Genomic DNA, 22176 nt, shown 5'->3' with positions numbered 1-22176 from the left:
GAAATGGTGATGACATCAACTCACATACCTGTGAACAAGAAAGTATGTTCACTGCAGCATTATTCATAGTAAGTAGCATAGTATTGAAACAATGCCCATCAGTAGGAGAATGATAAGTAATCCATGGTATAGCCATAAACTGGAATATTATACAGCAGTTAAAATTAATAAACAAGAGTAGCTAGAGTTGAACAGGAAGGGCAAGTGGTAGAATATACCTCTTGATACCTTTTTTTTTTTTTTTTTTTTTGGTGGCTGGCCAGTACAAGGATCCAAACCCCTGACCTTGGTATTATCAGCACCATGCTCTAACCAAGTGAGCTAACTAGCCAGCCCTCACATCATGATACCATTTATTTAAAGTGTAAATACCTGCTAAACAATATTATATAGTATGTATGTATATATAAATATTTTGAAACAAGTAAAACAACATGCATAAGAATAATAACACAGAGTTTATTGTTACAATATCCCTGGAGAATGAGGAAGAGAAATGAATCAGAAAGGGCACATAAGGAACAGCAATTACATCGGCATATCTTTTAAAATATCTTGAAAAACATTCCAAATGAATACAGCATAATATTTTAGGTTTGATGAAGTTGGGTGGTGGGTACACAGGTAGTCTTTATTGTATCATTTACTCTTGTCAGTATATTTTAAATGTTTAATAATTTTAAATTTTTTAGTAGTAATGTTTTTGAGGAGAGACTGCAGAATTGCTGTAAGCCACTCTCCTGGGCCATTTCTTTGTCAGGTTGTTCCCATCTGTATTAGTCCACTTCTGTTGCTTATAATACAATACCTGAAACTGGGTAATTTATATAGAAAAGACATTTATTTCTTACACTTTGGAGGCTGGGAAGTCCAAGGTCCAGGGAACACATCTGGTGAAGGCCTTCTTCAGGGTGGGAGCTCTCCACAGAATCCTGGGATGACCAGGGTATCACATGGTAAGAACGGGCTGAGCAAGAGAGCTCACCTCCCCACTTGCTCTCCTTTTAAAGTCATCAGAACCATGCCCATTACTCCATGAATGGATCAATCCATTAACAAGAGCACAATCCTCACAATCCAATCACCTCTTAAAGGCCCCACCTTTCAAACACCATAGTTGGATTTCCCACCCCTTAACACTGTTACAATGGAGATTAAGTTTCTAGTACATGAACTTTTGGGGGATACATTTGGCCCATAGCACCATCCCTCTTGGTTGTTCTTCTCTAGCTTGGCCTCTTTAACAAATCCTAGAATTTGCTCCACTCTAGAGCAGCACCTGCTTCTCTTTGGGAAAAGATGCCTGTTGGGTGCTGGTGGGAGTAAGGGGGTGGGAATATTTCTGAATGATAATCTAATCTATCTCAGCAGTATACAGAGAGGTGTTGGGGAAGTCTTGGGAGCTAGTAACATGACCAAGTTATCAAATGGGACAAGGACAACTAGAGAAGCCCCTACATCAAATAATTAGGCCTGAGACAAGTAGAAATATTGAGTGTCTCAAGATCCCAGGAGAATGTTAGGCACAGAAATAACAGCTTCCTAGGAAAAAGAACTCAACCAATAAGACACCAAATATTATTTTGGTGTTTGGAACTACAAAATAATAACATTAGCTAACATTTTTTTTAAAAAGTATCTACTATATGCCAGGCACTGTTCTAAATGCTTTGTACACATCATATTATGTAATTTTCACCCCAACTAGATGAGGGAGGTCCTATTATGTAATACTTTTAAGAGATGAGCAAATTACACAGAGCGAGTAAGACTCTGGCCCAGTGTCACATAGCCAGTAAATTGAGTAGATGAGATAGGCAGCCTAGCTCCAAATTTTATTTTAGTCAATACAGTGCACTGTCTATAAATGTGCACATACTGCCAATTGGTTGACTAAAGGAGTCCCCTTGAGAATGAGGAGGAGGAAAAAGGACTAGCCAGTCATCTGTGTGAAACCATTCTTCTTTTAAGTTCAAAAGCTCTATAGTCATAGTCACATTCTCTAACAACAGAAACAGGTACTATTCATGACTCCTGTCAGCTCAGTAGACAGGGAATAAATATGGGCAAAATGGGAGCATGCATTGAGTGTGTCTCTTCCATTTCTAGAAGTAAATTATTTGACAGGAGAGACCCATCTGCAATCTACAGGTTTATGTGCAGCAACGGAAAGGAGTAGGTGGTTCAAAACTCTGTATCAAATTATGATAGATAATATGGATTGAATTGTGTCCCCCAAGTTTTAAGTCATTGAAACTTAATCCCCACCATAACTGCTGAGGGTGGGATATTCTATTATGGTAATTGAGAGGTAGGGCCTTGAAGAGGTGATTAGATTCTGAAGACCATGATTAGTGAATGGATTAAAAATAATGGTCATGTGCGTGGGTCCAAGGGCTTTAAAAGGAGAGCACAAGAGAGTCTCTCTCTCTCTCTCTGCTCCACCATTTTCTGCCATGTGAGACCCCTGCATTGCTATAAAGCCACCACCAAAGAAGACTCTCACCATATGTGTTCCCTGGACTTTGGACTTCTCAGACTCTGAAACTGTAAGCAATAAATTTTTTTTTCTTACAAATTACTCATTTCCATGTATTCTGTTACAAGCAACAGAAATGGACTTACATAATAGGCATATGCGGCAGGCAGAATAATGGTCCACAAAGATGTCCAACAGAATCCCTGGAACCTGTGAATATATTATGTTATATGGCAAGGGGGATTATGGTTACAGATGGAATTAAACCTGCTAATCAGCTGATTTTAACATAAAGAGATTATCCTGGATTATCTGAATAAGCCCCATGTAATCAGAAGGTTTCTTACGTGAGGAAGAGTGAGGCAGAAGAGTCAAAACCAGAGAGATGGCATGGTGAGAAAGACTCACCTGGCCATTAATGGCTTTGAAGATGGAAGTGGCTGGATCCAAGGAATACAGGTGGCCTCTGAAAACTGGAAAAGGAAAGAAAGTAGATTCTTTCCCAGAGCCTCCAGAAGGAACACTGCCCTAATAACACCTGGATTCTAGCCCAGTGAGGCCCTTTCAGACTTCTGACTTCCAGAACTATAAGATAATACATTTGTGTTGTTTTAAGCCACTGTGTGTGTGTGTTGCACTCTCTTTGTCCTCACACGGATTTGTCACCTCTCTCCCCTGGGTGATGGAGATGCAAAGGATTACTCAAAGCCCATTTCTTCCAAGCAGTGAGAGACCCTGAAGGGGTTAATCTCCCAGAACCCTTAAGAGAGAGGCATTCCTTCCTTGGGAAATTAACCATGAACTGGGGTTCTCTCCCCACATTTATTCTCCAGACTAGGAAGTTACAGGAAAAGAACATAGTTGGGGGTTATGGCTAAGTATAGTTTAACAATAGAGGCTGATAAACATCAGTGAAACAAGCAACGTGACATTCCATAATGCAATTTGCAAAAGGTTGAGTTGATCCACCAACAAAAGCTTGATCTTAGCAAACACTGTTTTTCCCTACAGCAATTTCACCAATATTTTACATATCAGTTAAGTAACTTGTCTGTCCTTGAGCCAGCAACTTTGCTATGTTACAAAGACTGTAGCCTGAGGAAAGTTTCCTATCTTTTGCAAGGTTAACATTTCTATATGTAATTCCAAAAGGTTAGGCTAAACCTGAGACTACAGGGCTTTGGAAAATAGGCCCTGTGAAATACATTTACTTTATAAATGTTAGCATGGTGAGAAAGACTCAACTGGCCATTAATGGCTTTGAAGATGGAAGTGGCTCGATCCAAGGAATACAGGTGGCCTCTGAAAACTGGAAAAGGAAAGGAAGTAGATTCTTCCCTAGAGCCTCCAGAAGGAACGCTGCCCTACTAATACCTGGATTCTAGACCAGTGAGGCCCTTTCAGACTTCTGACTTCCAGAACTGTAAGATAATAAATTTGTGTTGTTTTAAGCTACTTTGTTTGTAGCCATTTGTGACTGCACCAATAAGAAACTAATAACATGACTTCTCTGGACACAACCTCTATTGGGTATTGTTGGTGCTGCCCTCAAAGCAGTATAGTTAGATCATCCTATCAGAACAAGTGATAGGTTCTAAATTGATAAATATCATGGTCATTGCTAAGGAAAATTCAAACGTGAAAAGAAGGTGGTTCAACTTCATTAGTTAATACATCTTTCTTAAAAACATCACATGGTTAAAGACAAAAAATATTCTAAAAAGAGATATTCTAAAAATCTTGCCCTTATCCACCCTCTATCCAACCTGTCCCACTCTCTGCTGCCCCTGTCAGGTAAACACTTTCTTTTTTTTAGTTGCTTATATATCCTTCTATTGTTTGCTATGCAAAATCAAGAGAAGTAAATATACATTCCTATCTCTTCCTTTTCTTTTTTAAAGAAGTAAATTATTTGTAAACTGTAAATAAGATTATTTACAGTTCTGTACCTTGTGTCCCCAGCTTCTTTATTGTTTTGTTGATCAAAACAGAGGTGTGGATTTATTTCAAAGGTCATCAGTAAATATTTACTGACCACACATTATCTGTAAGGCATTGTGCTAAGTGCTAAAAAGGAAATAATGAGACATAGTTTGGATCTCAAAGAATTTATCATCCAATTGGGGTCAAGACAAACTTGTGTGAAATTAAAGAATATATGATAGTAAAAAATAAATGATAATCTTCTAGTTTCCAATTGCATTTAAGAAGCTGGAACTTACCACTCTATTTTAACAAGTAAAAAGCTGAACAAACTGAAAAGTCAACTTCTTAGATCCGTCAGAGAGATGGGGATACAGGGCCCCCCAAATTGGAGAGACTAACAGGTGAATGCAGAGATTCATGGCTTGAAGGAGCAGAGCCCATAAGCACAAACTTCTGTGGAACCAGTGCAAGGTGGGAAAACCTGAACTATAATTGGTGAATTGCTGGGGGCTCAGTATGGACAGATCTGAGAGATAAAAACTCCAGGGGACCCAGTCATCATGGGCTCCCACACTTTCACAGTAAATATTATGGGAAAATCCCCTGTGCTTCCAGCAGGAAAAAGAGCCATTTTGAAGTATGCCAGAACACTGTGTTTTAACAAGGTCTGGCCTCAGGAGAAACTAGTTAGCCAGAGCTTAATTTGTCGGAGTTTTATTGGAGACACTACCTGGGGGAAGGAAAATACCAAACTCCAGTCATCTCTTGCCTTTCACATGGGGGAAGTATAAATACACAACTCTAGCTCCTACTAGTCATCCTATGCCACTAAAGCAGGGGAAAAGCTGAGAAGTACACGTGAAGTTCACAGGCCAGGGGCACAGGCACATAAAAGACTGAGGCCTACACATAGGACTATAGAACTCCCTCCACACCTATACCACATTACTAAAGGCCTATTTATAGCCGTTCCTTTTACTCAGTACATCATGTCTGGCTATCAAGAAAAATTGACAAAACATGCTAAAGGGTGAAAAACACAGTTTGAAGAGACAGAGCAAGCATCAGAATCAGACTCAGATATACACATATATAAATGTATCCATACATATATGTATATATATATATGCAAAATACATAATTGAATACATTCTTTCTATTATTATCTTGAAAAAATTATCTGTTAGATCAATCAAGAATATGAAAAATAATAGTTTTTATTTTACCTTATCTAATTTCTTATATATAAATATATGTGTGCATGTATGTATATATGTATCTATACTTAGTGAAAGAATGACAATACTGTTACTAGAGACTAGAGGGAGAAATTATTTTGTTATTATATGGTACTCACACTACCTGTGAAGTGGTATAGTATTGTTTAAAAGTAGACTTGAATTAGTTATAAATGTATATTGTAAATTCTAAGGCAACCACTAAAAAATTTTTTTTAAATTTAAAAAGAGGTATAACTGATATGCTAATAAAGGAGAAAAAATGGAATTATATAAAATGCTCAAAGCCACAAAAGGTAGAAAAAGAGTGAAAGACAAAAATAGGAACAAACAAGGGCAAAAAATAGAAAACAGTAACAAATATGGTAGATATTAATCCAACTATATCAACAATTTGAAGACCAACAATCTAAATGCACCAATTAAAAGACAGAGATTGCTAGAGTGGATCAAGAAATAAGACCCAACTATAGGTCTACAAGAAATCCACTTTAAGTATAAAGATATATATAGGTTAAAAATAAATGGATGGAGAAAAATATACCATGCTAACCCTAATCAAAAGAAAGCAGGAATAGCTATATTAATTTCAGACAGAGCAGGCTTTAGACCAAGGAAAGTTATCAGGGATAAGAGGGGCATTACATATGATGAAAGGTTTAGTTTTTCAATAAGATATAATAATCCTTAACATGTATGCACCTAACACAGAGCATCAAAATAAGTGAGAAAAACACTGATAGAACTGCAAGGAGAAATAGATGAATTCACTGTTATAGCTGAAGACTTCAACAGACCTTTATCAGAAATGAACAGATGCAGCAGGCAGAAAATCAGTAAGGACATAGTTGAACTCAAAAACACTGTCAATCAACTGGATATAACAAACATCTACAGGATACTTCATCCAATAACAGCAAAATACACATTTTTTTTCAAGCTCACATAAAGCATCCACGAGGACAGACCACATTCTAGGCTATAAAACACACCTTCACGTATATAAAAGAATAGAAATCTTACAATGTCTGCTCTCAGACCAAAATGAAATTAAATGGAGTTAAAATAAAAATCAATAACAGAAAAATAGCAGGAAAATCTCAGAATACTCAGAGATTAAACAACATACGTTTAAATAACACATGGAAAAAAGAAATGAAGAAAAGATCTAAAACCAGTCACCTAATCTTCCACCTTAGGAAACTAGGAAAATAAGAGCAAACTAAATGCAAAGTAAACAAAAGAGATGAAATAATAAAAATTAGAGAAGAAATCAATAAAATTGAAAATAGGAAATCAACAGAGAAAATCAATGAAACCATAAGCTGTTTCTTTGAAAAGATCAATTATCAAATCAATAAGACTTTGGCAAGGCTAAGGAAAAAAGAGAGGACACAAATTACTAATATCAGATATGAAAGAGAAGATATCACTACAAACCCCATGAACATTAAAATGATAATAAAGAAATACTATGAACAATTCTATGCCCACAAATTTGCTAACCTAGTGAATTAGACTAATTTTTTGACCTAGCAAAGTGAACCAATTCCTTGAAAGATATGATCTGCCATAACTCACACAAGAGGAAATGGACAATATGAACAGGCCTACATCTATTAACAAAATTGACTCAATAATTAATAACCTTCTAAAGCAGAAAGCACCCGGTCCAGATGGGTTCAATGGTGAATTCTACCAAACATTTAATGAAGAAATTACACCAATTCTTTTCAATCTTTTTCACAAGATAGAAGCAGAGGGAATACTTCCTAACTCGTTCTATGAGGATAGCATTACCCTAATACTTAAACCAGATAAAGACATTATAAAAAAACTATAGACTAATATCTCTCATGAACATAGATGCAAAAATCCTCAACCATTTATTAGCAAATCAAATTCAACAAGGTATAAAAAGAATTATACCCCACAACCAAGTGGGATTTATCTCAGGTCTGCAAATCTGGTTCAATATTTGAAAATCAATTTATGTAATTCATCACATAAACAGGCTAAAGAAGAAAAATCATATGAGCACATCAATAGATGCAGAAAAAGCATTTGACAAAATCTAACAGTAATTTATGGTAAAAACTGTTGGTAAACTAGGAATGGAGGGAACTTCCTCAATTTGACAATGAATATTTACAAAAAACCTACAGCTGACATCATACATAGTGGTGAGACACTTGATGTCTTCCCACTAAAGTCAGGAACGAGGCAAGGATGGCCCCCTCTTACCAATGCTTTTCAACAACAGATTGAAAGTTCTAGCTAATGCAATAAGACAAGAAAAGGAAATAAAAGATATACAGATTGGTAAGGTAGAAATAAAATTGTCTTTGTTTGCAGATGACATGATTGTCTGTACAGAAAATCCAAAAGAATTGAAAAAAAAACATTCCCAGAACTAATAGTCAATTCTAGCAGGGTTGCAGGATACAGGTTAGTATGTAAAGGTCAATCACTTTTCTACACATCAGCAATGAACAGGTAGAATTTGAAGTTAAAAACACATACCATTTACATTAGCACCTCCAAAGATGAAATACTTATGTGTAAATCTAACAAAATATGTATAAAATGGGTATGAGAAAAACCACAAAATTCTGATGAAGAAAGTCAAATAAATAAATATACTGAGAAGTAGTCCATGTTCTTGTATAGGAAGACTCAATATTGTGAAGATGTTGGTTTTTTCTCAATGCAGTCTATAGATTCAATGCAATCCCAATCAAAATCACAGCAAGTTATTTTGCAGATATTGGCTAACTGATTCTAAAGTATATGTGCAGAGGCAAATGACTTAGAAGAGCCAAGACGATATCGAAGAAGAACAAAGTTGGAGGACTTACCTATTCACTTCAAGACATACTAGAAAACTATAGTAATTGAAACTGTGATATTGGCAACAGAAAAGATAAATAAATCAGTGGAACAGAATAGAGAGCCCAGAAGTAGTCCCACATAATTAGAGCCAACTGCTCTTTGACAAAAGAATGGAGGCAATACAATGGAGAAAAGACAGTCTTTTTGACAAATAGTTCTGGAACAACTGGACATCCTCATGTAAAAAATTAAAATTAAAATTAAAAAATGAATCTAGACATCAAACTTGCATTCTTCACAAAAATTAGCTCAAAATGGATTACAGACCTAAATGTAAAGCACAAAACTATAAAACTCCTAGAAGATAACATAGGAGAAAATTTAGATGACCTTGGATCTGGCAATGACTTCGTAGGTGCAACAGTAAAAGGAAGATCTGTGAAAGAATGATAAGCTGGACTTCACTAAAATTAAAAACTTCTGTGAAAGACAATGTCAGGAGAATGAAATGACAAACCACTGACTGGGAGAATATTTGCAAAAGACATATCAGATAAAATACTTGTATCCAAAATACATAAAGAACTCTTAAAATTCAATAAGATAACAAACAACCTAAATAAAAATGAGCAAAAGATCTGAACAGACACCTCACCAAAGATTTACAGATGGCAAGAAAGCACATGAGAAGATGCTCAACATCTGTCATTAGGTACTTGCAAATTAAAACAACAAAGAGATACCACTACACATCTATTAGAATGGCTAAAATCTAAACCTCTGACACCAAATGCGATGAGGATGTGAGGCAACAGGAATCTCATTCATTGCTAGTAGGAATGCAAAATACTATAGTCACTTTCGATGACAGTTTGGCAGTTTCTTATAAAACTAAGTAAGAGTATACTCTTACCATACCATCCAGCAATTGCACTCCTTGGTATTTACTCAAAAGAGTTGAAAAATTATGGCAACATAAAAACCTGCACATAGATGTTTACAGCAGCTTTATTCATAATTACCAAAATTTGGAAGTAACCAAGATGTCCTTCAGTAGGTGAATGGATAAATAAACTGTGGTATATGAGTATCTATACAATACAATATTATTCAGTGCTAAAAAGAAATGATCTATCAAGCTATGAAAAGACATGGAGGAAACATAAATGCATATTATTAAGAGAAAGAATCCAATCTGAAAAGGCTACATACGGTATGATTCCAACTGTATGACATTCTGGAAGAGGCAACACTATGGAGACAGTAAAAAGGCCAGTGGTTGCCAGTTTTTGGGGGGAGACAGGGTGAATAGGCAGAGCACAGAGGATTTTTAGAGCAGTGAAAATACTCTGATGTGATAATGGCGGATACTTGTCATTATACAGTTCAAATGTACAACACCAAGAATGTACAACAAGAGTGAACCCTAATGCAAAATATGGACTTTGGGTGATAATGATGTATCAGTGTAGATTTATCAATTGAAACGAATGTACCACTCTGGTGGGGGATGTTGATAATGGCAGAGGCTATGCATTTATGGGGGCAGGAGGAATATGGGAAATCTCTGTACCTTCCACTCATTTTTTCTGGGAACCTAAAGGACACAGATTCTTAATATCAGACATGAAAAAAGGGACTTAAAACAGTTTTAAAGAAAAGTCTATTTAACAATGCATGATGCTTTATTATTTTTATATGTAATGCTAAATTAGGGGGAAAGGAGTTGAAACACTGTGGGTTTTAGGGGAAGAGGACTATTAAGAAGATTGAGACAGGGAAGAAAGCAACAAAATTTGAACTGGTTGTGAACATTAGTATTTGAATTCCTACTTTCTATTTTATTTTAAATTGGTGTGCTCCATACTTTTCAATCACAGTATAAGACTGCCTTAATACCATTGCTGTTATCTTGAAAAAGTTTTAGTGATAATATTAATTTGAAGAAAAGGACTAAGACTAATAAATTGCCATTTAGATGCTTGTAAACTTTTGGTTTGGTTTATTTACAGTATCTTAAACCAAGTACATTTTTTCTATTCTTCTGGCAGGATTATACATGATGCCCTTTGAACCAGTACAGGAGCTGTTTTGACTCACAGGTAAACACTGTCTTGGACTGCTCAGATGTGAGCTGAAGAGATTGGGCAGTGGTCCTCAATGCTAGGCTCTGGGATCTGGAAACTGGTTAGAAATGCAAGTTCTCTCAGACCCTTCTTCAGATCTATTGTCTTAACAAGCCCATTGGGTGATTCTGATGCACCCTAAAATTTGAGAACCACTGGTTTAAGAAGAGCAACAATGGAGAAAGTAGAGAAATGGTCTTGCATAAAAGGTCCCCTGGGAGCCCACCAGATTTGCAAATCTCAGGTGAGCTTTCTGCCAAGAGAAAAGGTAGGACAGTGTTCTGCATTCTGTTCTGCATTGTAACTCCTGATTCCCATTCGGGGATCACTGCCATAGACTACTGAATCCCATATCATCCTGGAAAATTTTGAGATTGGCATGGGGTGGTGTGGTTGGGAAATACTTATTGAGAGCTGATTATTTATGCCAGACATTGAGTAATGCACTTTACATACATGCTCTTATGTCATGCTTACCAAGCATCGAAAAATTAGGTGTGATTGCCTCTATTTTGCAAATATAAACAAGCTCAGAGGGATTCAGTAAATTCTGAAGGTTGTATTCCGCGTAACTGGGAAGTAACAGGGCTGGATTTATATCCAGAAGGAAATAATTAACAGGTGGTGTTTACATGTAGGATTTATTTTACTTGTTTCTGGTTCAGTGTTTAACCTCTTTGGTTTCAGGATAACTTAAAAATAAAATGCGCTCTAACCATTTTCTGAGTTTTTCTTGTTGTAGCAATTGACCAATTACCACCATTTAGACTAGAATTATGCCATAGCATATCTAATATTTTTCCACCAAAGGATGAGTTTTCCCTGAAGGAAATGTTAGATAATGGTGATAGAATCCCAGAAACCAGGTTTTTAGTCAGCCAGAAAAATAATTCAGAAGAGATTATTTTATAAAATTTTAACTATTCTAAATACATACAATTATTTTATAGTTTTATAAGAAGCTAATTTCCTAAATCATCTTTTCTTTCTGCTCAACAGAACAATTTGAGAATCAAATATAAAATTTTAGAGCAAAGTTATGAAGTGTATTTAAAATATATGGTAAAATGTGAGGGAAAAACTCATTGGCCAAGTGGTTGTGGATGTTAAGTATGTTTGCTCTTACAGTGGAGTGCTGGAGCTGCCTTACACCAGCATGTGAAAGCCAATTGCTAAATTTTCAGAAATTTCACAAGCTGGTCGTTAAACACAGCCATTACTAAAAATTAAATGACAGATGCTTCTCAACTTATAATGAGGTTGCATCTTGGTAAAGCTACTGTTTAAGTAAAAAGTATAAGTAAAAAAATGCGTTTAATACCCCAATAAACCCATCATAAAGTTGAAAATCATTAAGTTGTACCATCATTAGTTGGGGAATGTCTGCAAATAAATACAATTGAATAAATTATGTTAAAGACAAAGGTAATAAGTACCCCAAATTAATCACCTCCTAATTATTATTACTGATGCTCTTGCAGCTATTTTTATCTATTGCATTTATGTGGTGGAAATACTATATAAGGTTATGCTACTGTGCATCTCTTCCCAACTCTGCATTCCATGAAATTATGCTGGGAGATTGAATTTAGCGACGGTGGGAGTACATACAACACAAAACCTAGCAAAGATAGAAATCAGGCCTCCCTCCACCCCAAAAGCCAGGTAAACATTTATCAGCACACCGCTGTTTATAATAGTCAAATTTAAAATTGAGACATGATTTGAGTTTGTGTTTAATTTTTTTTTTTTTAAAGATGACTGGTAAGGGGATCTTAACCCTTAACTTTGTGTTGTCAGCACCGCGCTCTCCCAAGTGAGCCATGGGCTGGCCTAATTGTTTGATTTTTATTAAAAACTAATCAAATGGCTCTGAATTTAAGAAATATATAAGAGTTCAGGTAGAAAAGAGATGGCATACTCAAAGAGTTTGAATAAAGAGTTTAATAAAGGAACTATTTACAGACATATGGGCAGGGTTAAGTTAAGGCAGCCACAGGGATGATGAGGTCCCCAAGGACTAGGAACAGAATGAAATCATTATGGGAGTAGAGGGAAGGGGTTTCGTGCAAGAGCTGTGGAAGAGAAGCTGTCCTACAGCCTTGTGGCCAGGGACAGGTGCAGCCACCACCGAAGCACAGGGCGGGAGGGAGCTGGGAGGAGGACAGACACGGCACAGCTCTCTCTCATCAGTGGTTCCACTTGGCCAACCTCAAGCAGAAGCCAAGGGGGAAGGGAGCCTCGGTGAAGCAATTGATGACAGTCAAGGACAGGAGTCAGTGTGGAGCAGATGGAATCAGCAGCACTGGGACTTTGGGGAGTTGCTAGTATCGAGCACTGGCTCATTTTTGAAACATTCCTTAGTGGGATGTTTAAGGGAGACATTTTGAAACTGGTTTTCAATAATTGATGGAAGTTATTCCAGAGACTGGGCTTCTAATAAACTTTTATAACTTGCTGACTAGTTTTTTTTTTTTGTTTTAGAGAGGGTTGCAGTATGGGTCTATTTTGTTGTACCAATCAAGTGACGCAATTTTTCATGATAAGCATTAAATTCAGGTTATAAGAGTTTGGGACCATATTTAAGTGACATTAAGTTGTGCCTGTGAGGTTTTCAAAGATTTGAAATTCAGTCATTCATATGGAACTTTCAAAGAAAATTAGCCAGGGTAACTATCTCATAGGGGTGTTCTGAGGACCAGATGAATTAGAGAATGTAAAGGAGTCATTGCTCTTGGTTGGAGCATTGCCAGATGTGCCCAATATATTATTGGACATTGTCCCTACAGTTTTACTGGGGCTATTAGCTACTGTCAGTTCGCCACCCTAAGGGGCTCTAGTTAGAATTCTTTCTGGTTCATTTGTTGACAGTATCTCCACTATACATTGTGTATCTTATTAGGTTGAGACATGCAAAACTACTGATACCTGGACTACTTTTAACCTTCAAAATCATCAATTTTATGTAGTTGAATCTAATAACATATTCCAAATAGTCTCTCTACCCCCATCCTCCACTCTTCTAAACTGTAGTCTATATTTTAAATTCTAAATAGAAACTCATTTTCTGCCACTTATTCCCCAAGTTTCCATGAAATTTCAGGTCTCAAGAGCATTTTCATAGACATTCCTAACAATTCGCAGATTGGTTCCTGGAACAGCTTCTCCACACACCCTAGAGAAATGCATGCTGGGCCGTAAATGGACAATCATAGGAAACTGTGAGGACATAAAGTTTACATTAAGCTCCTGGCAGCGTCTCAGGCACTTTCAGGCTTGGTGGTGACGTCCCTTCCCCAGATTTTATGAAAACATGCTTTCTCAAGTCTTGATGAGTTTGCAAATGTGCCAATACAGCCCTGCTCCTGACTGTCATTGGCAGTTTTGTTTTGTTTTATTTTATCAGCGAGGAAAAGCACCCAAATGCATAGGCTTGCCGAATGCCGAGACTAACTGGGCTTAGGTGCCATTCTGACTCTGCTAGTGTTCCCTTCACAAGCCAATCAACTCTTGTTTGGAGTTTTGGTCATCTTCAGGTTGAGTTATGGACACTTCACAAATCTCTACCTGTGCACAAAAGGATATCACCATGCTCATACTACATTGTCATGAGAAGTTTTGATGATAATAAATATAGTGTAAATAATTATCCTATTGCATTGCACATTGAGATTTTAATTATTCCTCTTTGTCTTGGGTTGCAAATGATTGCAAAAGAAGAGCTATGATGGTCTAGAGATATGTGATTTATTCAGCATCTTACTCTTAGCACAGTTAATGTGTTTCAAATTCAACCCCATTAGAGAAGTTTTCTCCAAAAAACTGCCTTAAATTTAAAAGTGATTTTGCCATTTGAATGGAATGTCTAAGTTAATGAGATGAATAATCTAAAAAGAACACAGCAAAACAAACAAAAACCAACCAGACTGTCATTTATTAATATAAATTTATATAGTGGCATATGCTATTGGATACATCAGAAATTCATAACACACAAATTCGTATTGGAAATACAAAAATCAGTTGAGAATCAAGAAATCAGGTTGACAGCACCACAAATGTCTTACTCAGTCTGAGCAGGTGTATGTATTTAAAAATAACAAATACCTATAGGAGACTGAGACTGAATATCATAAGACTGTGCAAACACATCTGACACTATCTCCCACCCAACAGTAGGAATCTGCAGGAGTCCTCCAGGAGGCCTGGGGTACGATAAGAGACAGCAAAGCAGAAAAATGGTATGACTGTTCTTTCTTTCAACCTTCACAGCCAGCATATGATAGCAAGTAGCAACCCCTGAGGGTTTTTTGTTCCTTCTCACCTGAAGGCATGATATAAAAGGCTAGTAAAACACACACAAGGCATTAGTGAGCAAATTAGAGAAAGTGAAAGCAGAGCTTTGACTGAAAAATAATCCACATTAGTCACCAAATTATCTGATCCCTAAGATGAAGTATAAAACATAAATGAAATGAACAACTCTACATCAAAGGGATAAATACAACATCACATCTCTTAACGCTTTCTATTTCACAAGCGTGCATCCACTACAGAAGTACTGGTGTTCCACAAAGTACACGTCCTGGGCAAAGGGCTTTCCTTTCACACATAGCTCACTGCCTCAAGGTCCTCACAGGCTGTTGCCAGTGTCATTTCAGACCTTGTACATGGAGGCTGCTAGGAGCACTGGGGGCTCAGTCTCCATTCCTTCTCACACAAGCTTTATTCTGCCACCTGTCTGCACTCTTCCCATGCATGTGTCATAGTTAATAGTAATGGGAGGGGTGTAGAAGATTATTTGAGCAAATGGAAAGGTGCTGCTTTAATAGGTAAGTATTTTGGCACCTGGAGCAGTTACAAATATTGGCTGAATGGAAAGTTGCTCCCCAAATCTGGGGAAGATTCTGTGCCCAGCTGATGAGCACTCAAGCCATGAGATACCAATTCTGGCTCTCCATGAGGATGGTACAGTTCTGCCCTGAATTGCCTGAGCTGGTCTTAAACAGCACCCAAACAGGCAGGAGTTTCAGAATCTGGGCTCACCCCAATTCATCCTCTCTTGAAAACTTTATACTCATCTCAGAATGCTAAATCAGATTTTCTTCTAAATTTCTTGTTCTGGATGCCAATTCACACTCTCACCTCCTACTAGTACATTATTACGACTTTTCTGTTCATTCCTTCTTAAGACTACTGCCAGATTCATGCCTATGTAAAGTGGTGTTTTATTTCTCCAATTAGATTATTTCATAATCCAAGTAGAAAAGATGTTTTTTCCGTCCACTTGCCCTCGTGATATTGATAGCATACTCACTCACCTCCCCTTCCTAAATTTAGTCCTCTATCACTCACCCTTTACATCATTCATTCATTCACTCAACAAACATTTCTGGAGTGCTTGTTATATGCAAGGCACTGCTGAAGAATGAAAGGCCCTACTCTCAAGGAACTTAGAACCTGGTTGAACCTGGTAGAACTTAGAGCCCTAAAACTTTTCATGGTTCATTCTTTCTAGCTTTTAGAACCAAAGTGTTTCCAGTTTGGAATGTTCTCAAAGAGCTTGAGTCATTCTAATGCAAATATTACACCATGTGAATGCTTAGTTATTTGCTCAGTGATTATGGTATGCCATGCAATAGGAAGAGAACACGTCTTTTGCTCCTGAACAATGGGATTTTGCCTTTCATTCAAAACACCATGGCATGCATGCTAATACTTCTGCCAATAAGCAGAAACAAAAAAGAAACAAATCAAGGTATGTGCACACTACACACAAAATAGTTCAGTTGATAGTTGAACACTAAATTATTTTAAAGCCACGTGTTTATGGCTTTGTCATGTGCTAATATGACAAAAATAAGTGCCTGAGCTACCATAAAAGAACCCCCCAAAAGAGAAATCCTTGAAATACTGCACCAGTAGCAGTGCCTCCATCTGCTGTGTGACATACAGCAAGAAGCACCAGCAGGCATTTGTTAACTCTGATTTCATTCCAACCTGGGCTTTCTCCTATTTGCTTTATTCAAATGAATCGCTTACTTTCCTGAAACATTAACAAAATAAAAAGCCTGTAGCTAGCAAAGCACACAGGCTTGTCTATTATTGGACTGTGCAAAGCCTGGGGTAGAAGGAAAGCATGGTGGGTTTTTTAAGCCTCCACAGCAATGCTTGATAAAAAGGCCATGGTGCATTGATCCTGTTTTGCAGCACCCTCATCAGGGAGGGATGTCTCAGTGCAGAATAAACCAGTCGGGAACAAGGACATCTCCCTGGGCCTAGGGTGAAGTGAACCACTAATGTGCTCTGAGATGCTTGCCAGGCCCCTCCTTTTCCCAGGTTTTGGTTCCCCCCTTTGTAAGGGGGAGTCCTCTGTGCCTGAAGTCTGACAAGAGAGGCCCGAGGTTTCTCTCATGATCTGTGGACGACTCTAGTTTAAAGCACACTGAAAGCACTAGGGGAAAAGAGCTCTGAAAAAGCAATGTACAATTAGAGGCCACAGAGCAAAGGCCATCCAGTGGAAACAATGAGCAAATACATACATTGTGCTGATTGGCAGAATTTTTAATGTAATCTGCATGTCAACAATTTGTACTCTGCTGTACAGAGGCCCAGGAAAAGCCCAAGTAGGAGAAAGCTGTGTGTAGGGAAGGGAACCAAAGGCCTCGGACCCTACTCACTCTGAGCTCTGCTACGGTACGTTCCCCAGTCCTCTGAACTCTATCAGTTAACCTAATTGTCCAACTCCTGTCCTAACATGAAACTACTTGTTTTCTAAGATCAGCCTTCCAGAGGAGCTATTGGTAGTTGCTGAGACTACTATAAGGGATCCACAGGAATTACTCTACTCCAACACTCTGGGGTCTCAGTGGTTCTTTGTCTAATGAGGTAGCTCAGTTGTGAGTTGATGCATGTGATGTGTGCCGTCTGCCACTCAAAGCTATAGGTTTCCCTTTTTTATCTGTAAGATTATAAAAATACCAGTATTTTCCCCGTTTTATAAAAATGACTTTAGAAAAAAATACACGTGGATCTCCTCCATTAAACTTCAGTTCCATCTTGTAAATTGTTGTGAACTCTGACTTCCAGATTCAATTTTTTGACTTTAGCACCTTTGAATGTGTAAGTCCCCTCGGTTTCTCTCAGTATGTTGACGTTTCGCACAGTGCAGTAGTGTCTGTTCACGTTCTTCTCCACCCTGTCTGGGTTCTTCTTGGGCACATCCACCTTGGTATTCAGAGGGTATTCCTCCAAAATGTCTTCTGTGGGCTGCTTCTTCCTCTGTTTTTGGCACTTCTTGGTGATGAAACAAGCCACCAAAAACACCAGAAGCAGAACCATGATAGCGGCCAGGGCACTGCCTATAGATGCCCCAGTTTGGGACAGAGAAGCAGCTACAACTGGCTCTTGCATTTCCAGATTCAGGGACTTCATATTCGTGCCATTTTTGACTTGATCTCCTTCATTGTCATAGATGAGGGAATCGTCAAGGGTCAGCCGGCCACTGGGGTCCACCAGGTCCCTTCGGTTGCGCCTCAGAGGGGCCGTGAGAGAGCGCTGGACCCGGGGCCCTGAGATGGTGTCAGGGCCAATGATGTAGATCACCTGGAGATACCACTGGTGTCCTGCTTCCACCTGCAGGAGGGGGGGAAACAGGGAGACAAACCGAATGTGTCATTGCTGCCCACAGACCACCTCTGAAGAAAGGTAATGGAAAGACAACTGCCAGATATGCTTTGACAGTTAAATGGTTGCAAGAAGAGCATTAGCAATGTTTTGTGTCTACTAATACAGTACATACAGAACTGAACCAAATATTGGGTTCTTTTTATTTCCAAATTAGGGTGATCTTGGGTCAGCTACTCACATTCTTTTCTGTTTCCCTACCTATGCATGGAATAGCCTAAGAATCCATCTTTGATGGTCTTTTTAGCTAAGTGAATGCTTATGATTTGTTGGTCTTCATTGATAGAGGTGAACTAGTAGGGTTAATAACCATACTTATTCCTAGTGACCTTCAATTGTTTATTATGCTAATTTACTATTTGTTGATGAACTTCAGCTAAAATGAAGTCACTTAACAAATATTCATTAAACACCTACTCTGTGCACAATACACAAATACTTGACAAAAATTTACTCAATCTAAACACTTCCTGGATGATCTCATTAGAAGTTAGATCATCAAGTACTTTATTTTCCTCTCATCTGCTCCCACTGAAATCCTCCATGGTTTTGAAATAACTTTGAAGAGTGATAGTCTGAAATCCAGGGTCATGGGTTACTATTAGGAGACAGAAAAAAGGTAAAATTTGATCTTGGAAGTTCATGTTTATTGCTGGAACTTAATTTTTGCTTATTAAATATTAGTAATTCTTGCCATTCTAGATTGCTGTATCATATTTATGATTTTGTTAAATGTTTTCCACATGCCTGTAAAAGTCAGCTGGCCCAGCATAGAGCCAAAAAGGTAGGCAACACAAAAGAACTTAGGAAAAATTGGAATATTGTATGCAGCCCTGATGCACACAGTGACATGTGACTATATGCAAATTTTAAAATTTTATCATTACTTTGGTCTATTGGGGGTCAATGGTGAAAAATTTGGGTGAACGATAAGCTTAACAACAATAAAAAAGACCTGCCCGCAAAAATGTTATAAAAAGAAACTGACAGTCCAAAGATAATGTAGTCCTCCTTTGTGCAAGCTTTTGAGTGGATTTGGTCCTAAGCTGCTATTCTTCTCACCAAACTCACCTTATAGAGTGCATCCACTTTCAGAATAAATCCATCCACACCTGGCATGCTACTGACCACGTGGAAATCAGGCAACTCAGAAGCAAAGTGAGCCTCAAAAGGCACGTCATGGAAGTACTTATCAGTCACCTCTGGCTGACTGCGGTCCTAGAATTTCAGAAAAAAGAAATGCAAGATTTAGAAGGACAGAACCACTGTACTGGTAGATGGCAGTCGCTGAGAGGAGAAAGATGCTCTCTGCTCCTGCTTTGGGTTTGGCAAGAGTACGTGTTGGAGAAGCCCTCTCCTTAAATCAACAACCACCTCTGGGCACCCACTGTCTTCTTCAAGGGAGAACACTTGGTGGCTTCTGTGATCTCAAAATGTAAAGAGTGGGATAGCCTAGACCAATAATTCTCAAGCTATTTAGTGTCAAGACCCTTTACACACTTACATCAAGGACCCTAAAGAGTTTTTGTTTATATGGTTCATATCTATCAATATCTACTATGTTAGAAATCAAACCTGAAAAATTTTTAAAGAATTATTTTTAAAATGATAATGAAAAATCCATTATATGTTAACCTAAGTAAGATATTTTTTAGTAAAAATACCAGATTCATCCCCTCCCCCACAAAAGAGAGCTGGCTTTGTTTTTTTGCAAATCTCTGGAAAAGAACTGGATCCTCTTAAATGCTTCTGCATTTAACCAGTTGTGATCTGCTGCTCTGGCTGAAGTATATGAAGAAAAGTTGGCCTCACAGTTAAACATAGTTGGAAAAGGGAGGAATGTGTTAATAGCTTTTTCAGATAATTGTGGCTATTATTTTTTAATACTAAATCAAAACTTGGTAAATGGCATTTTTAAAAAGATTAGTTACAATGTAGAATCTGAAATCATATCAATAAACTTTTCATGCTCTCTACACTCATGAGTGTGAAAAAGGCAGGAATCATCACATTATTATAAAAGTAGTTTTGACTTTGTGGGCTCCCTGAAAGAGTATTAGGGACATTCATGGTCTCTCAAACATACTTTGAGAAACACTGGCCTAGGATTTCCTCATCTTTAGACATCAAAAATAGCCTGTCTTGTTACCCACAATAACTGTCACATTTGGTAATATGTATTAGTATTTAGCTGATGAGAGAAGAAGAACAAAAATATAGAAAGAAAGAAAACCATTAAGAGTGGAGTTCTGTCTATTTTAGCAGAATTCATAGCTGAGGAAATCTACTCAAGGGTCTGCTCTTTAACACTAGCAGTTAGCATACCAGCAGCAGGAATCTGTGTTTCAGGTGTTTGTTTGGCTGAATGCATCCATACTGTGGACCTTCATTGTAGATTGTCCCCGTAGGATCAAAGAAAGGCACGTAGCCATCTTTGCCGGTACAAAGATAGACTTTCTCCAGCCGGAGTTTGTAAGCAGAATTAAGGTTTTGTTCTGGATTCCAGAGTACTCGGCCATAAAGGATCTGACCTGAGAAGATTGAAAGGCATTAATTAGGTCAGACTTTAAAGATGAAAGAAAAAGAAATGTCAAGGGTAGAAAGGATTTGACATGCTCCCTTAGAGTCAAAAGTGCCTTTCTGTGAAGAACACTATGATTCCATGTGTTCCTAAAATATTCATTCATTCATTTATTGCTGCTTTTATCAATAAGCATTAACTAAGCTTTTAAGATATGTCTTAAAAGCATGTTATTATGCACAGGGGAGACAAAGGTGAGTGAGCTGCAGTTGAGAAGACAGAAATAAAAGCAGAGTGATTGATAAAAACAGCTAACATTTATCAAACTCACACTATTTACTAGGTACTGTCCTAACTCCTTCTCATGCAATTAGTCATGTAGTGCTCACAACTTTACAGATGGGGAAATTGAGGTACTGAGTGGTTAAGTGAACTGATGAAGGCCACCAAGCAAGTAAGTGGTGTTGGTGGGATTCAAGGTCAAGGTACTTTAGCTCTAAAACCAACCCATCACAAGACTATTCACCACCACAGCACTATCCTGTTACATACCACAACACAGGAAGGTTCCTGATGTTACATAAGCACAAAGCCAAGTACAGAAATCTTCCTGGGGAGAGGTATGGGAGGACTTAAAGACAGCTGATATTTGAGCAGTATTCTGAAACCTGAGTAGACATTTGTCAGAAAGATCATTTGGGGTAGGAGGGAGAGGCAGGAGAGAACATTCTAGGCAAAAGAAAGTCCATGCACAAAACACAGAAGGCTGGGAAGGATGTGAGTCCCGCACAGGCGCTGTTTCCTTAGTGCCTGCAACGGCACCAGTTCTTTACCCACACTATCTCATTTAATCCTTTGAAGAGCCAAGGGGATAGGTTCAACTATGATTCCCATTGTGAGTAACTCATCCAAAGTTTCGCAGCAATGATGTGGTGGGAGGAGGATTTGAGAATGAATACATCTGACTCCAAATGCTCATCCAAAATATTTACTATGCAGTGCTAAGTCCATGAGGGTGACTAGAATGGAGGATGTGCACAGACTCCTGCAGGAGGGACTCCTGGGAAGATAGACTGTGCTGGGGACGCTGGACTTGAATATACAAGTAATAAAAATCACTGTGAGTTTTTAAGCAGGGGAGTAATAGCAACACACTTGGGCTTTAGAAACATGGGAAATAAAGCATTCAAGTCACAAAGACCATTTAGGGGACTATTTTAATGTTCTAGTGAGAGACAGGTACCTACAGTATAGCTGAGAGGCAAGGGGATGAGTTCAAGAAATGTCTAGGTGTCAGTTCTATCCATCTCATTTATAGATGGGACGTGAGACATGAAGGAGAAGTTGAGGATAACCTTGAGGTTTTGG

At 38.0% G+C, this 22176-nt stretch overlaps 1 protein-coding gene across 4 annotated transcripts in view; it reads right to left on the bottom strand.

Moving 5' to 3' along the window:
* Positions 1 to 14531: 14531 nt before the first annotated feature.
* Positions 14532 to 22176, bottom strand: part of FRAS1 (Fraser extracellular matrix complex subunit 1) — a 422531-nt gene continuing 414886 nt past the window's right edge. For all 4 annotated transcript variants that reach the window (XM_063108769.1, XM_063108770.1, XM_063108773.1 and 1 more), the window contains 3 exons: positions 20613 to 20818; positions 19359 to 19505; positions 14532 to 18236 (listed from right to left, as the gene is read on the bottom strand). In XM_063108769.1, coding sequence (XP_062964839.1) covers positions 17643 to 18236; positions 19359 to 19505; positions 20613 to 20818 — 947 coding nt within the window. In that variant the 3' untranslated portion in view covers positions 14532 to 17642. The remainder of the gene's footprint in view (positions 18237 to 19358; positions 19506 to 20612; positions 20819 to 22176) is intronic.

Source organism: Cynocephalus volans, chromosome 9 (assembly GCF_027409185.1).
Source record: "Cynocephalus volans isolate mCynVol1 chromosome 9, mCynVol1.pri, whole genome shotgun sequence".
NCBI lineage: Eukaryota > Metazoa > Chordata > Mammalia > Dermoptera > Cynocephalidae > Cynocephalus > Cynocephalus volans.
This window is presented reverse-complemented; position numbering and strand designations above follow the sequence as displayed.